Below are 15,999 nucleotides of genomic sequence, written 5' to 3' on the forward strand. Positions count from 1 at the left end.
ATCCTCTTCCCCAAAGCTGATTTCAGTCTTCCAGTGTGAGGTCACTAAACTTGGAGTTGGAAAGTGATGCAGTCACCTTTATGAACCACTGTATGCTATTCGCTCCAGCACACCACTATATAACACTATATATTTCATAAGTATATTGGCTCCATGATATTTAAAGTGATAGTGTGCTTGGTAATATTTTCTAACATAGTACATTCTGCATTTTGATATCTTGTTTGAAAGTGTCATTTGAACTCTGCAAAAAGTGACACTTTTGGGGGTTAAATTCGGGGTAACTGAGACCTTCCTCTTACAACTTGAAGAATTCATAGATTAATAGACAAATATGTACATGTACAGCTATATACAAGTAAAATGGTTTCATAACATATTCCACTTTCAAAACCTCTGGGATGACATTAGTAGTTTTCCATCTATTGCACCCTGAGTGACTTTAATTATTGCTCCCTATTGCAGAATTAACTAGGAAGTGTCATGATATCGTGCTCTTCATGCACCCCTTGATAACATATTTAAGGTTCATAGATGTTTGGGGAAAAATATGTCTTTTGCAATGCTTCAAGATGTGCTTCAATCTTATCTGGATAAATCGCTTTGCCTACTGAACAATTCATTTTATTATCATTGAGCCTCAATTAGTAATATTTTTAATGTCCCTTTGGCTATTAGGTTATAAAAGCAATAGAAGAAGGTTATCGTTTACCAGCACCCATGGACTGCCCGGCTGGCCTTCACCAGTTGATGCTGGATTGTTGGCAAAAGGAACGTGCTGAAAGGCCAAAATTTGAACAGATAGTTGGAATTCTAGATAAAATGATTCGAAACCCAAATAGTCTGAAAACACCCCTGGGAACTTGTAGTAGGTAAGAAATACCTAAGGGAATGGACTCTGGGAGACATTCAAATACTCACTTAAACCTTCTGTCTCCTCAGTCCTAACCCAATGGCAAATTGACACTTGTGTTAAACTATATATCCATGTTAAATTTATTGTGTTTACCAAAGTCTTTATTTTTTCTTTTCAGATATCTGGCTTACCTTAATTAACTAGTGTTTAAAGGGACCTATTGTTATTGCCTTTTGTTTTTCTTAAAAGTTATGGTAGATATCGTTGGCCATCATTTTAGAAGACTTTCTAAACTGGAATTTTATGATCAGGTGGTGTTCCACATTTTCAAATCATCGTTAGTATTATGTGGGATTTTATTACTAGTGCTTTACTTTTTTGCATAATATATTTTCTTGTTTTGCTTTAAGCTATTTAGTAAAATGATTCTATGAAGTTAAGGTTTATGAAAGTAATTCAATACATGATTAAAGAGGTGTACTCATTAAAAAGAGTCCGAAGCACTCCATGCATTCTTTGTGCTTGGCTTACTCCATTGAAGGTGTATTAGAAATTAATAAGCTTTAACTTCTGAGTCATGCTGATGCTCTTGTCTGTACTGGTCATTAAGCCCTTGTGGAGGTATATGAGCTCACTAGGCACTACAAGGGTGCCATTAGTACGGAGAACACATAATGTTCTCAATAACACCACGTGGTCTGAACAAGTTAGTCCACAACCAAATGTGCTTCCTTTACTCCCAGTTACTTTTGGAGAAACAAATGAATAAAGAAATGTGTACTGATTACAAATACTGTTAGCTGTACTTTTAGAAGTACATGGAAGATGCAATGGTGGTCGTCAAATCCAACCAAAATGTAAATTGTGGATTTTGTAGTTATTGGGCAACCTTTACACGTTAGATTTTTTTATTTTTTTTAATGTTGATTTATTTATTTTGAGAAAGAGAGGGATAGGGAACGAACTGGGGAGGGGCAGAGAGAGAGAATCCCAAGCAGGCATCACGCTGTCAGTGCAGAACCTGAGATGGGGCTCAATCCCACAAACCATGAGATCGTGGCCTGAGCCGAAACCAGGAGTCACACACTCGACTGACTGAGCCACCCACATGCCCCTACACGTTATATTTTCGTTAACATACCTGTTTATTTTTTACTACAACATCAATTAGACTATGTAATTTTATTCTTTTACCCTTATTTTTTTATGAGCCAAGACATTCTTCCTTTAGTAGTTCATGAAAAAAATTTGCTTTTCTGTTTCATTTTATCTAGGCCAATAAGCCCTCTTTTGGATCAAAACACTCCTGACTTTACTACCTTTTGTTCAGTTGGAGAATGGCTACAGGCTATTAAGATGGAAAGATATAAAGATAACTTCACGGCAGCTGGCTACAACTCCCTTGAATCTGTGGCCAGGATGACTATTGAGTAAGTTGAAACTCTCAAAATTCTATTTAATCATTTATTAAGTACATTCCAAGGTTTATACATCAGGTCATTGTCCATAAATTACAGAGGTTGTAAACCCCAAAATCAGAGAGAAAATCATCTCTTTAATAAGTGTCCACTATGTGCCAGGTATTATGCTAAATAGACCTTTGAACTTACAGTGTATTTTTAAACTCTCACAGCAATAATTTTATTATGTCAATAGCTTTATACACAGCAAGGTGCAGGCTCAGAGAATTTAAATATTATCCCTAAACTGACTCAAGTAGTAAGTGGTAGCTAATTTGTCTCCATAGCCAGTATTCTAAGCCCCACAGAGTGAGCCTCTTTCCTTAACCATGTATCATTTAGGTGCCTGTCCACTGAGGAAACTTCCTCCATTGCAAAAGAGGATTTCTTTCACCATGTTTGCATGACATGAAAAACTCAAAACTTCATACCCAATACCGCATCCACTTTGACATCCAATATGATCACTTTCTGAACTGGTCAAAGGAGGCTTAATTCAGTTAACTGTAACTAAGAATTTAACCTATGTTTTGGAAGGTGTGTGATTGATTCATTTTTTTAAGTTCATTTATTTATTTTGAAAGAGACAGCACGAGTGGGAGAGGGGCAGAGGGAGAGAGAGAGAGAATTCCAAGCAGGCTCCACACTGCCAGCGCCGAGCCCGACATGGAGCTCAAACTCATGAAACCGTAAGATCATGACCTGAGCTGAAACCAAGAGTTGGATGCTTAACCAACTGAGCCACCCAGGTGCCCCCATTTTTTTAACCCAAAGAATGACAATAAAGCAATTTTTAAAATTGCTATGAACTGAAAGTAAAAAGAACAAATTTTCCTTTCTGGCTCCCACACTGATTATGTGGTCTTAGGAAATCCACTTACTATCTCTGAACTTCAGCTTCATGTGCTGCAGCGTAAGTCTTATGGGCAATGAGGTTCCTCTCGGCCAACGTGTTTGAAAATGGGAAGCAATTATCAAGGATCTGTTAGTGGATCCAGTTTGTGAACTTCTGTGCAAAGGGTTTCACGTTTTTCAGATGAGAAGGCCAGCAATCAGCTACTCTTTTCTGGCGTGCCGGGAGGTGGCACCCACGTGAATTTAAGCATGCGCGTGCTGTCTTGTTGGGTTTACTCCTAGTCACCATGTGGGTAGAGCTGGCATAATTGCACCTTCTCTCTCCAAAGAAATCTACTTCCCTGAAAAATGATGTTTCTCAAAGTTTTCTTGGACCCCTACTATGAAATACTGGAGTATTGTACTGTTGCTATATTTTAGCTGCTTGCAAATACCTAACTAAGCTCAGTCCTTCTGGCTATTAGGAAAGGTAAAAGTACATACACAGACACAGTATATGTCAAATTTAAACTATTTAACATAGATATTGCACATTTTAGAAAATAATTTTTTTTCTAAAATGTAGGCAAATGATTAAACTGAAATGGAGTTGAGTATACAATCAATAATATGCACAGAATCGCCACGTGATAATTAAACTCAGGATAAATCTTTTGTGATCATTGACGATTCTTGATTTACTAGACCCCAAAATGTTTACATTCATCCTCCATCCTACTGTAACAATTAAAAATTTTGAACTTCGCTCAGGTTCAAGAATACAGCATTTCAAATAACATTTCCTAATCTTAAGTTAATAATAATTTTAAGACTGTGATAATTTCTGTTACAAAATTTCAAATCAGTGTAAAGACAACCTGTGGCAAATCAAGAGCCGGAGAAGTTAAGTTCTTAGGAAGGAACATGCCGATGAAGTTTGCCAGTCAGACCCGCTGCGGGGATATGATCATAATACCCAAGACCACTAAGATAAGATCTGTTTGCCTATGATAAACAGATGTTTTAATTAAAGAGCTGATGACAGTTTAGTACCAAATCCACTCGTTGAAAGGTAACTAATAAAAAAATGCATTTGTCTTTTTCAGGGATGTGATGAGTTTAGGGATCACACTGGTTGGCCATCAAAAGAAAATCATGAGCAGCATTCAGACTATGAGAGCACAAATGCTCCATTTACATGGAACTGGCATCCAAGTGTGATTAGCGTTTCTCCCTTACGAGGGAGATCACGGACTGCGAGAGAACAGTACTGGCCTTCGGGATATGCATAAGAAATGCTGCTAGAAGACAGTTGATGTCCTGGGTCCTTCCTACAGTGAAGAGAAGATTTAAGAAGCACCTACAGACTTGAACTCCTAAGTGCCACCAGAACACATAAAAAGGGAATTTAGGATCCACCCCTGGTGGCCAGGAAAACAGCAGTGACAATAAACAAAGTACTACCTGAAAACATCCAAACACCTTGAGCTCTCTAACCTCCTTTTTATCTTATAGACTTTTTAAAATGTACATAAAGAATTTAAGAAAGAATATATTTGTCAAATAAATTCATGATCTTATTGTTAAAATCAATGAAATATTTTCCTTAAATATGTGATTTCAGACGATTCCTTTTTAAAATCATTTGTGTTTATTCTTCATAAGGACTTTGTTTTAGAAAGTTGTTTATAGCTTTGGACCTTTTTAGTGTTAATCTATGACACATTACTACACTGGGTACCTTTGAAAGAATCCAAAATTAAAAACAAAAACAAAAACAAAACAAAACCATAGCATGATTGAAGATATATCTCCGTCAGAACATTGGTATCCTTTTTTGTGCCATTTTATTTTGTTTAATTAGTGCCGTTTTGATATCGTTTGCTAATTGGCAGGTAGTCAAGAAAACGCAAGTTGCCAAGAGCTCTGGTATTTTTTAAAAAGAAATTTTTTTGTAAAGATCAGACAACACACTATCTTTTCAATGAAAAAAGCAATAATGATCCATAAATACTATAAGGCACTTTTAACAGATTGTTTATAGAGTGATTTTACTAGACAGAATTTAATGAAAAAATTCAAATTGTAGGTTTACGACTATAAAAAAAAACGAGGCGCTTCATCTAAAGAGTGTGGGTGAAGGCAAGTCTCTGAGAGCAAGAACTATCCAGTGTTATCTAAAATTTAATCTGAGCACATCGAGATTTTTTTCAATGTTGAGACATTAGGAAATTTAGGAGAAATAGTTGACATATATTTTATATCCTATTCTGTTTAATGCAGTCCAAACACAAAAAGAAAGGAGTAAGTTTTATATTAGAACTCGGAAGCATGAGAAAAGGGGCAGTTCACATTTTCACCTTTTAAAAACAGATTTGCTGCACAGAATATCATCACTGCAGTTTTTAAAAAAGTCTTTTATTTGTGAACGCTGATGTAAGAAACTTATTAAATGAAAGAACTCTTTTTACCGTGTAAGGAAGAGGTGAAGGATCTGGCTTTTTTTTTTAAGCTTTATTTATTAAACCATATTATTTGATTACTGTGTTAGAATTTCATAAGCAATAATTAAATGTGTCTTTATAGATATTTCAGGAATGTATACATATTGTGAGTAATGCTTTCAAAGTTATGAAAATCATGAACTACCCCAGAATTGAACTGTTGTACTTCCAAAGAGAATTGGGCTGTTTATAATGATTTTAATAGAGAAAGATCCCAGGGATCGGTCATAATTGGTCTTGTTTGATAATGTGGGCATCCACAAACAAACAAATAACAGAAACAAAAACCTGTAAATGTTCCTTTGTAAAACTTGTAAATTTTATTTATACTGTCTTGTTTTGTACACACATTTCTCTGTAGTGGGCTCTGAATACATTGAAAATGCACTATATTTTTCTATTTTACTTGCAGAGCATCACAAAAGAACAGGTATTTTCAGTGCTACATAATGTGTTTTCCCACATTTAGGACCAAAGATGGCTATAGAAAAACTCAAATGGATTGCTTCCCAAACCCCTCCCCACCCTTTCTTTTTTCTTTTAAATCACTGTACAGTGTTATTTGATATTTTAATTTATTTTTCAATTGACGAGAAAAATCATTTTAATTTCACTAAAATGTTTTTTGTCCCTAAGGAACAAAATAATCTGTAAAATAATTTTAATTAGCATAATACAGTCACCTAGACACTTCCATTTGTAATCTTTGTAATAGACTGTAAATATATTTTTGGAACTATAACACAATGTGCTTGAGGGTTATTTTTCAGTGTCTGCAGTGTATACAAGTGTTTATACTGAGTACAGCACTTTACAATTCTAATCAGTAGCATTGGCCTTTGAGAGAATGAGTGAAAGAGGTTGAGTGAGTGTTCCTAATTCCGTTTGGATTCTAAACTCACTAATAATGAAGTTCTTTTCCTGTTCATAGCTTAAGGTGCTTATTTTTTCTATTAAAATTAAATTAACAAAAAGCCATTCTAGAAATAGAAGACATAGTATGGTACATGCAAACGGTGTCTTTCCTGCTTTTTTCTAGCACTAGATTTATAGTTGAGTAGTCTTTCTTGCGTAGAAGGGCAGAATAAAAGTTTTTTTGAGTTTTTTTTCAAAAATAACTTTTTTCTTCAGCAATATACCTCATCTGCCTTAAATTTTTTACAGCTCTTTACAGGGAAAGGGGAGAAGGGATGGGAAAGACACACAGCACAATAGGAAGTGTATGAATACATCACTCTCTCGTTTGTAGGTTTCTTTTCCGGACCAACATTATGATTTAGAAATACATGTATGTGAAACGAATATTCAGAGAAAAAGAATTAACATTGTAATGCTGATTGTAATACTCTCTTCCAGAAAGAGATGAAATGGTATAACGATAAGAATGTACAACTTGCACCTTGAAATCTTTTTTTTTTTTTTTTTGATAAATTAGTGCTCAGGGGAGGAAAGGTAGAGAAAGCAAACGTCAAAAATTGAATTCAAAACTTATAAAAATGCAAAAGGAAATGGCCTCCTTGCTTTAATAGAGCCACCTTTTTTAGAACGCTGTCTTCACACTCGACTTGTGTTTTGCATTCAGTACTGAAATAAAAGTAACTTTTATTACATCCGAATCTAACATTTTCTCAGCAATTGATCGGCCTTGTTTACTGGGACTGGTGGTTTATGCTTGTCAGAGCACTATTAGTTGAATCACATTGTATACTTATGTAATCTACATTAGCTAGTACTATTTAGGACTATATTTTAATTGCTCCTCTTATCCGTGTTTTTAAGACAATTAAAATGGTGTATTTCACCTCTTTTTTTTTTTTTTTTAATTTAGGTAATGCTGATATTCTCCCTTTTGTTTCCTGAGTAGCCACAACGGTGCTGCTCACTGATGTGCATGTTCAAATAAATTACTGATGTGTATTTTTTTGCTCTATGTGGAGAAATCATGGGGAACTTGGGGCGAGATGTGCTTTTTGTTGGTTGAATTTGTCCCTCCTTGCCTAAGAATTACTACAGGGGTCATCCTTTTATAAGGACAAACTGCTTTTGAACAGTGTCTTTAATGTATCAAGCACAAATAACTCTTTCTTCAACACGAATCATAAGTCTCTTTTTACCAGCTTAAAATAATAAACGAGTCTATTAGACAATGTAAAGAAAATCCTGTCTCCAATCATTGGCGGGTTCCTTTATGTCCCTTACTCATTTATTTTCTTACACGATATCATGAAAGGAGATGTCTTGAGTAAAGGTTTCATTGAAATATTTCAGTGGACCAATAAGAATAGGAAGAAAATTAATACCCACTGCTTCCCTTCATTCTTTTTCACAGTGACTTACTTCCACTCTAATTATTACAGAATAACAAGTTAAGACTATGTCTTCAAAGAACCATACTATCAAACATTTTAGTTAAGACCTTTTTTCTTCTTTTTTCGAAACTACAACTACATGGGACTAACAAGAATATTTGCCTGAGAAAGGAAATATTTTGTCATTAGATCCTGACACATATTTTAGAAATTTGATATGCAATGGCACCTTGGGGAGTTTTTGCATTTAAGATGCTGCAGGATGCAAACATAGGATCCAGAGCAAACGGAAAAGGTGATAAATCTGGCTGTCTGACCGGGATGTTTCCCATTGAGCATTGACACCAACTCGGTGATCATTCCAGCTTGCCCCTGAAATGAAGAAAACTAAGCACTCTTTATGCCACAGTATCACCACTTTAAGCTTAACAAATTCATAACAACTATCTAAAAATGTTTTCAACAATGAGAATAGACTAACACCCGATGAGGTGCTATCACTGCTTACCATTTGTGCTGCTGAGGCTCAGGCTAGTTTGGACTGAAATGCAGAGTTTCATCTTGAAGTCTTAGCTATCCCTCACTATTCTATAGGCAAGGCACTCATTAACTTCACAGAATAATAATTATACAGCCTGAAACACTGATGGGCAGTCATACGATCCCTTAAAGCCTGGACTCACAAGTAGAACCAAGATATGTTATCCTACCAGCACTCATTTCCCTACAGAATTATAAAACCATCAAGGATATACAAGTTCTCTCACTAGGGAAAAGATAGATTTTTTAAACTCATGGTGATCATCAGTAACAACTTTTATTAAAGCACTTTTATTTTTTAAATGTCTATTTATTTTGAGAGAGAGAGAGAGCATGCGCATGAGTGGAGGAAGGGGCAGAGAGAAAGGGAGGGCGAATCTCAAGCAGGCTCTGCACTGTCAGCACAGAGCTGGGTGTGCGGCTCAATCCCATGAACTGTGAGATCATGACCTGAACCCCAATCAAGAATCGGTTGCTCAATAGACCAAGCCACCCAGGCACCCCCGTTGAAGCACTTTTAACTCCTATTTTTACCTTTTGTTTTACATTAGTAGCTGCACTGAAAATTCAGTATCAATTTTGAGCAAAGCTGCTGAAAAGGAAGACACATGAAGCCAAAAGGTAATCTAATTCCTGAATGCAAAAGATCGTAACTACTGATACTAACAGATGATAAGAGACAGTGCATGGGGACTAGCAAAGGGTCCAGCTGCTCTGAAGGAAACACCATCCTCTTGCCTTAGTGTCAGTGTCCCCTCAGTACCCGTTACCTCGCTGCTCATCCTGCTCTGTCTAGTACGTCTCAGCCTGAAAAATATGGGCAGGAGAATATAATATTTCAACAGGACTGCTTCTGTGAGCCTCATTAGAGTTAAGTGCTGTAAGGGGATATTTTTTTCAAGTTCAATGATTGAATGTAATTAAATCTATAATTAAACAATAAAAGACCTCTTCTGATTGACCTTGAGGTTAAAATAAATTTAATTAATTGATCTAATTTAATTGGACCAATTGCACAAAGTTTGGTAAGTAGCAATAAGTAGCTCAAGTGTTCTGTAGGTATGCAACAGCACTAGGAATTCTTTAAGTACGTGACAATAGTAGGGATTTCTAAATTCCCAGCATCTGATGCTTTGGAGATGGTAACAAGTGAGGTGTCGTCTATTCCAAACTTCCAGAAGTAGCAAATAGAGCTCAATCAGATATAACCTGCAATATGTACATCATAATTTCAAATATCCCAGGTTGCTACTGCTGAAAACTATTCTTGTTTTCCTTTGGAAATTCGCAGCCTTTAATTAAGTATACTGGTGGATTTTATACATAATTAAAGAATGCACCATATATTTTTAAACAAGTGGTTAATCTTAGATCTTAATAAAAGATGTTCATGAACACATTTGTTTTAAGTAATGTTGGGTCTAATTTAGTAACGAATAAACATATGCTGTTCAAATCTCGCCATTTCGCTGTGTAACCAAAACTAATTAAAGACAATGACTGGACAAAAAACTCTAGTAAAACAGGTAGAGAAAAGGAAACGATACATATAGAACGAGTGTTCATATAAATCACATGCTTTTAAAGATATTTTGCAATGCATACAAATGAGGCAGACAACTCAAGAATGCTTTGAAAAAGTGATGTAAATTTGCAGACACTTTCTACACTAGGATAGACTGATACGATACACTCTGCAGCAAATTAAAAGAGAAATTTGTAAGTTTAACCTGATATCCCTCTGTCAATTTGCTAGAGATACATACACTGTTAACATAAAAAAACTGAACAGAATATGAGGCTAAAATGTGCTTTTTCCAGAGGGAAGAGACCCACACATTTCTTCAGCTCTGACATTTGCAAAGTATTTTCACGGATCTACTGGGGGACGAGGGGGTGGGATCTATTGGCCATGCATCATGGTAAATTTAGGTTTTCACTAGATCTTCGCCATTTGCACACCATGCTCCGTCTGTATTCACCAGAACCCAACTTAATTGGGAAAGAACAGGAACCTGATGCCACAAATAGGCCTGCCTAGCTTGACCTGAAAAATGGAGGAAAGTGAAAGCATGGGTTGTTGCTGCTAGTTCAATGGCTGCACTCATCACAAAGAAGAGCTACCTGGGACGCCTAGGTGGCTCAGTCTGTTAAGCATCTGACTTCTGCTCAGGTCATGATCTCGTGGTTCCTGTGTTTGAGCCCCACATCGGGCTCTGTGCTGACAGCTAGAGCCTAGAGCCTGCTTCCGATTCTGTGTCTCCCTCTCTCTCTCTGCCCCTCCCCGACTCATGCTCTGTCTCTGTCTCAAAAATAAACATTAAAAAAAAAAAAAAGAAAGAAGTGTTACCTGTTAGGTCAGGTGTGGTGGAGAGCCAGCAAAACAAGGAGCCACTAAATCTCCTCTGATCTACTTAAACAACAAAGCCAGAAAACACCAAATAATTCCATCTTTCAGATTTTGAATTGTATATAAAAGTCAGGGATAAATTACAGGAAATCTAGAGAGCCGGAAGGGAGAAGCCAACTTTAAAGAGAGAGGCAATGAAGAGCTATTGGCTATTCTGACCAGGAAAAGGATGTGGTGGGAAAGAAGTTTCAAGGACTGCAGTCCGGCAATGTTGCCTGGATTATGAATTAATTACTCTTCATTTTTGGACCAGCGCCATAGAATGTACTCTGTGCTTCCATACCTTCACTCTCCATTTTCTCATTCCCTCTCACTTTTCTAAATGGGGGAAATCACTCTCTTCAAGACACATCTCAGAAGTTACCTCCTCCAAGTGTTCACTTTCTGCCACCTTGCAGCCAGAATTTTCTTTCCTGGGCTTTGCTTAAGCTGCTTCACTGTGTCAGATTATTTGTATGTGTGTCTCTCGCACTGGATCAAGAACTCTTGGAGGGCAGAAGCCAAATGGAAATCTTTGTTTTAGGTCCTTTGGGACTTAGCAGTTTCTGGCACTCAGTAGACACTCTATAAATATTTTAGAATCCTTGAAGTGCAAATTAATTCAAATTGTTTTCTTCTTAAAAGGTAGTGAGGATCAGGTGCTCTGAAGGATGAACGGGGTTCAGTGAAGGTGGTAGTGAACCGGGTGTTGAGGGAGAAAACTAATTTCAGAGCACGGTTGGCTGCTCCTGTGATAGGTTGGGGCAGCAGGGACACCCCAAGGGACCCAGAAGAGGAGCACAGAGACGTGGACCGTGTGAGTGAGGGAGGCAGAAAGAGCTGATTAGTAAGCAAGACCAGGATGCCCCAAATGCAGTATCTTGCAGATGTTGGAAGGGAGGAGGCATCACTGGTTGTAAATAACAGAGCAAGATGAAAGAGGAACTTGAAATCAAGCAGAAGAAATTGGGCTTGATGAGAGAGACAATGAAGGGCTATTTACCAATATCTGGTGTGATGAGGCAAAGGTAGAGCAAAAATGTTTTTTAAGGAAGAGTATTCTGCAAAAATAAATGAAATGTGATTGTGATTAATTTAAAATCAGGCTTAGACAAGGGACAAGAGTGGTTTTCTTCTTCTACAATGAAAACACCACTCACTCCAGCTCTCAAGCTCAAGACAGTGTCGGGAACTCTATAGTTAAGTAAATTTACAATAATAAAGTTGACTTTCTCATGGGCCAGACTGTAAGTCTACTTACCATTTATTTCCATTTGAAGAGACAGTGGTGGGTCATGGCAGAGGGTTTGAAGACCATGTGACACTAATGCCTATCACTACATGGGTAACGTGGGGCAAATGACTTAATTTCCGTTTCCGTCTTCCTATCTTACCTGAAAAATAAACATAAATAGTACCCACTCTAAGAGTTGTCGAATTTGTCAATTGATACTTGGAAAGTACTTTTAACAATAAGTACTCGGTACATGCTAGCTCTTATTTCTTTGGGAAGTATTTTTGTTTACATTTCTAATTGTCTAGTTAACAAACATTCATAAACACACTGCTGTGAATTCTGACCCAACAAGCAAATGAATTTTAGACTCTAAATTATATTTTTGTCCCTATTTCGCCCTTATTCTTTTCTCAGTTTTATTTTTGTTCTTGTTTCTTTAATCAACATTAATCATATCTCTCAAGTCAGGACCCAAGGAGTCAAACTTCACTCATCCGGCCATAAACAATCATTCACTATGTCCAACTGATTTTACCTCTTTGATGCCTCTGGAATCTACCACCATTCTCAGTGCCACTGCCCTGAATTAGGTTTTCATCACCTCTCACCTAGATGAATGTCACATCCTCCAATCTGTTTCTCTTTCTCTCATCCTTTTTAATTACAACTTTCAGAGTTATTTCTGTAACACATGTCCGACTGACCATGTTTTCCCTCAGTTTAAAAAACTCTAATGGGGGGCGCCTGGGTGGCGCAGTCGGTTAAGCGTCCGACTTCAGCCAGGTCACGATCTCGCGGTCTGTGAGTTCGAGCCCCGCGTCGGGCTCTGGGCTGATGGCTCGGAGCCTGGAGCCTGTTTCCGATTCTGTGTCTCCCTCTCTCTCTGCCCCTCCCCCGTTCATGCTCTGTCTCTCTCTGTCCCAAAAATAAATAAACGTTGAAAAAAACAAAAACAAAACAAAAAAAAACTCTAATGGGCCCTCGCTAATCAGAGAATTACATCCAATTATGTAACATAGCATTATCAATTGGGATGCTGCCCGTGTGATCTTCACCATTATCACCTCCTGCTGGACTGCACAATTTGTGTCTTTGGCATACAAAATTTTTTCACAGACCCTTGTCATTATGAGTTTTCTGAGGGGGGCAAAGGAATGTATTTTACTCCTATTGAGCCCAACACAGATTTAAACATTGGAAATAGTTTCTATACCTCAAAGCAAGAATATGTAATTAACTTTAAGACAAATATTAAGTTTGAGGAAAAACACATAATCTCCCTCAATTAATAATTGATATTACAATGTCATTTTTTCCACTTTTTATGCATCTCCTTCAACGACGACTTCAATACATTTTTGGCAATTAAGAGACAAAACAGATCATTTGGTTAATAAACATTGTATTCTGAGTTATAGTACAGAATTATATCTCTATGTGTACATGCTAATTTACATTTTCTTTCATCTAAACGTATATTTTAAATTTTGTGTTTGATTGTTTTTTATTGGAGAAGCGGTGTGGAGATTTCTGCATGGCTTTATTCTACCGTCTTGTCAGGAAGTGGGAAAACATTCTCTAACTTTTCTTTACCCAGTTATATTATATAGCATTTTATGTTGTTTCTGTATCTGTCAATTATGTTGCCTCACAGACAGGAAGTGGAAGTCTTGCGTCCAGCTCACATTTCTATTTCAAAGACTGGTACAGTGCCCGACACCTTGCAGATTCTTAAGAGGTGTGTTTTGAGTGGTTGAGAGTCACGTGACCCTCAAGCCAGGGACTCTGACACTTTAGCGGTAGGTCCCAACCTAAAGCATGAAGATCATTCTCCAGAACTGAGAGTCTTAATCACTCTCATCCTACTAAAGAGTGTCTTTCTTCAATGTCACAGAAGTTCCCCAAATGCCACCCTGACTACTAAGTTTTAACTACCATCATGTGTAACTCCATATAAATTTAATATCAATGGAGAATCTTCACACTTAGGGAGGTTAAACAAGAACCAAGTTAGAGGGAAAATTTAGAAGGTCTCAGTTGTAGAAGAATTAGTCCTGGTTTCACCGTTTACTGATTCCTTGACCTTGGCAGAACAATTCATATCTATGAAGCTCAGTTTTCTTCTTTATTGGATTGGATGTGTCTGCCTTCCTTTGTTTTTAAAGAGCAATTTTATGAAGAACATATAAAATAAAGCAGACAAATGAACTTTAAATAACACGGAGCAAGTTTTAAATTAAAATCATGATGATTTTATTTTCTGAATTGAATCTGAGATACTACCTTCTTGCCAATTGCTTTTGTGTAGTTTCCAGTTAGCCTGAAAAATTCTAAATGTATGTGTGTAGGAAAAGACACTGATGGTTTCTTATTTATTAATGATTTGGGTATATTTTCTTCTGATCTGGGTTGGTATTTCCTAATTCCATTGTGGCTTTTCAAGCTTCCTGACTTGGATGTTATATAATCTAAGAATTCCTCTGCTTTGCTTTCATTTCAATGGCTTCCAGTCAAGCAAAGGCTCAAATTCAAGGGTTTTGGAGATTTTTTTTTTCTTGGGGGGGGGGGGTTAGCTTCTGAAGCTTTCTGCAATCTTGCAGCCTGTGACCTGCAAGGTCTCTTAATCCCATAAACTCTAAATCACATCCCCTACTCTCCAAACTACATACCATTTATCTGTTCTTACAGCCCACCTGGAGTTTCTTGGTCATCGTGAATACTGTGTGTTGGCCCCTAGGTTATGGGAGACGGGTGTTACTCAGCAAACATATAAACTGCCTAAATTTAACAACTGTAACTTCTGCACGAATAAATGATATTTGCTTGTTCAGTAGTGCTCCGGGGTATAGTAAATTTTGACTTCTCTATTTTAGTCTTGTTGGGACGCATGTCTAATTATGCTTGTTGGTTTAGCACTGTGTGGAGAATGTTAGGTAATGTTATTATCGAGAGTTTGCTCATCTTGAAATGTCAGTCACAGGACCAGCGCAGAACGTCGAAAGTTGAAACAACATGACTAAGGTTGGGTCAACATCGCTTCCAGGCTCTGTATAATTTTAGAGATTTATAAGTTGGATGTAAATATTCACATCAGGCTCAACCATGTCAGGCCTTTTCTGACCCTTCTCACCGTGTTTCAGATGATTTCCAATTCAGGTGAGGAGGTTGACTGGCATTTGGGGGATCATTTTTTGTTGTGTTTTGTTTCTGGTTACTCTGGGTTTTCAAATGGCTCATTCCATTTAAAAGAAAGTAGACTGCACTACTGTTTTCTTTGTTGTTGTTGTTTTAATATATTGCAGACAGGTAGAAATGTGTATGCATTATATATAAATAACAATGTTTTCAAGCTCACCATTTCAAAACTATTGTGACCGGATAAGTTAATCAATAAGTGCTACAGAAGTACATTTCAAAGAGCCACTGAAATAAACTCTGATTTAGTTGGTAGTTTCTCCATCTTTGGCTATAAAATTATAATTACTATCATGTGCAGATCCGTATAATTTTTTACAATATAGGGCATATTATGTCTTGATCTGCATTTTGCAGTTTCCTAAAAATCACCTGCAATTCTTTCTCAAAACTCACCCCTTTGCTGATCAACTTGGCAGCATTTTTCTCAAGTTAACTTTTCAAACTCTGATGGCAAAAGGTGCCAGTAGTGCCTGTTTTCATTTAAGAAGTAGATGTGTGAAGTTGTTACCTCCGTGGGATTGCAAGATATGACGATTAAGTCTCTCCTGTTCTCAGGCAAACTTAACAAGTTTGAGCAAGTTAGGCATATGCACATACATGCATTTGGCTGGAGGAAGAGGGTAGTGCTGTTTGCAGATGAAGAAGGTAAGAACCTCTTTTCTTCCTTCTTTC

The 15,999-nt window shown here is 37.1% G+C and overlaps 1 protein-coding gene across 6 annotated transcripts in view; it reads left to right on the forward strand.

Moving 5' to 3' along the window:
* EPHA7 (EPH receptor A7) overlaps nucleotides 1–4,371 on the forward strand; it is a 169,468-nt gene extending 165,097 nt beyond the window's left edge. For all 6 annotated transcript variants that reach the window (XM_047102347.1, XM_047102342.1, XM_047102341.1 and 3 more), the window contains 3 exons: nucleotides 679–872; nucleotides 2,131–2,286; nucleotides 4,257–4,371. In XM_047102347.1, the coding sequence (XP_046958303.1) occupies nucleotides 679–872; nucleotides 2,131–2,286; nucleotides 4,257–4,371 (465 nt within the window). The remainder of the gene's footprint in view (nucleotides 1–678; nucleotides 873–2,130; nucleotides 2,287–4,256) is intronic.
* Nucleotides 4,372–15,999: the final 11,628 nt, after the last annotated feature.

The sequence above is a fragment of the Lynx rufus genome, unplaced genomic scaffold (assembly GCF_022079265.1).
Source record: "Lynx rufus isolate CCGP_SWC_20201006 ecotype Redwood Valley unplaced genomic scaffold, mLynRuf1.p SCAF_6, whole genome shotgun sequence".
NCBI classification, from domain to species: Eukaryota; Metazoa; Chordata; class Mammalia; order Carnivora; family Felidae; genus Lynx; species Lynx rufus.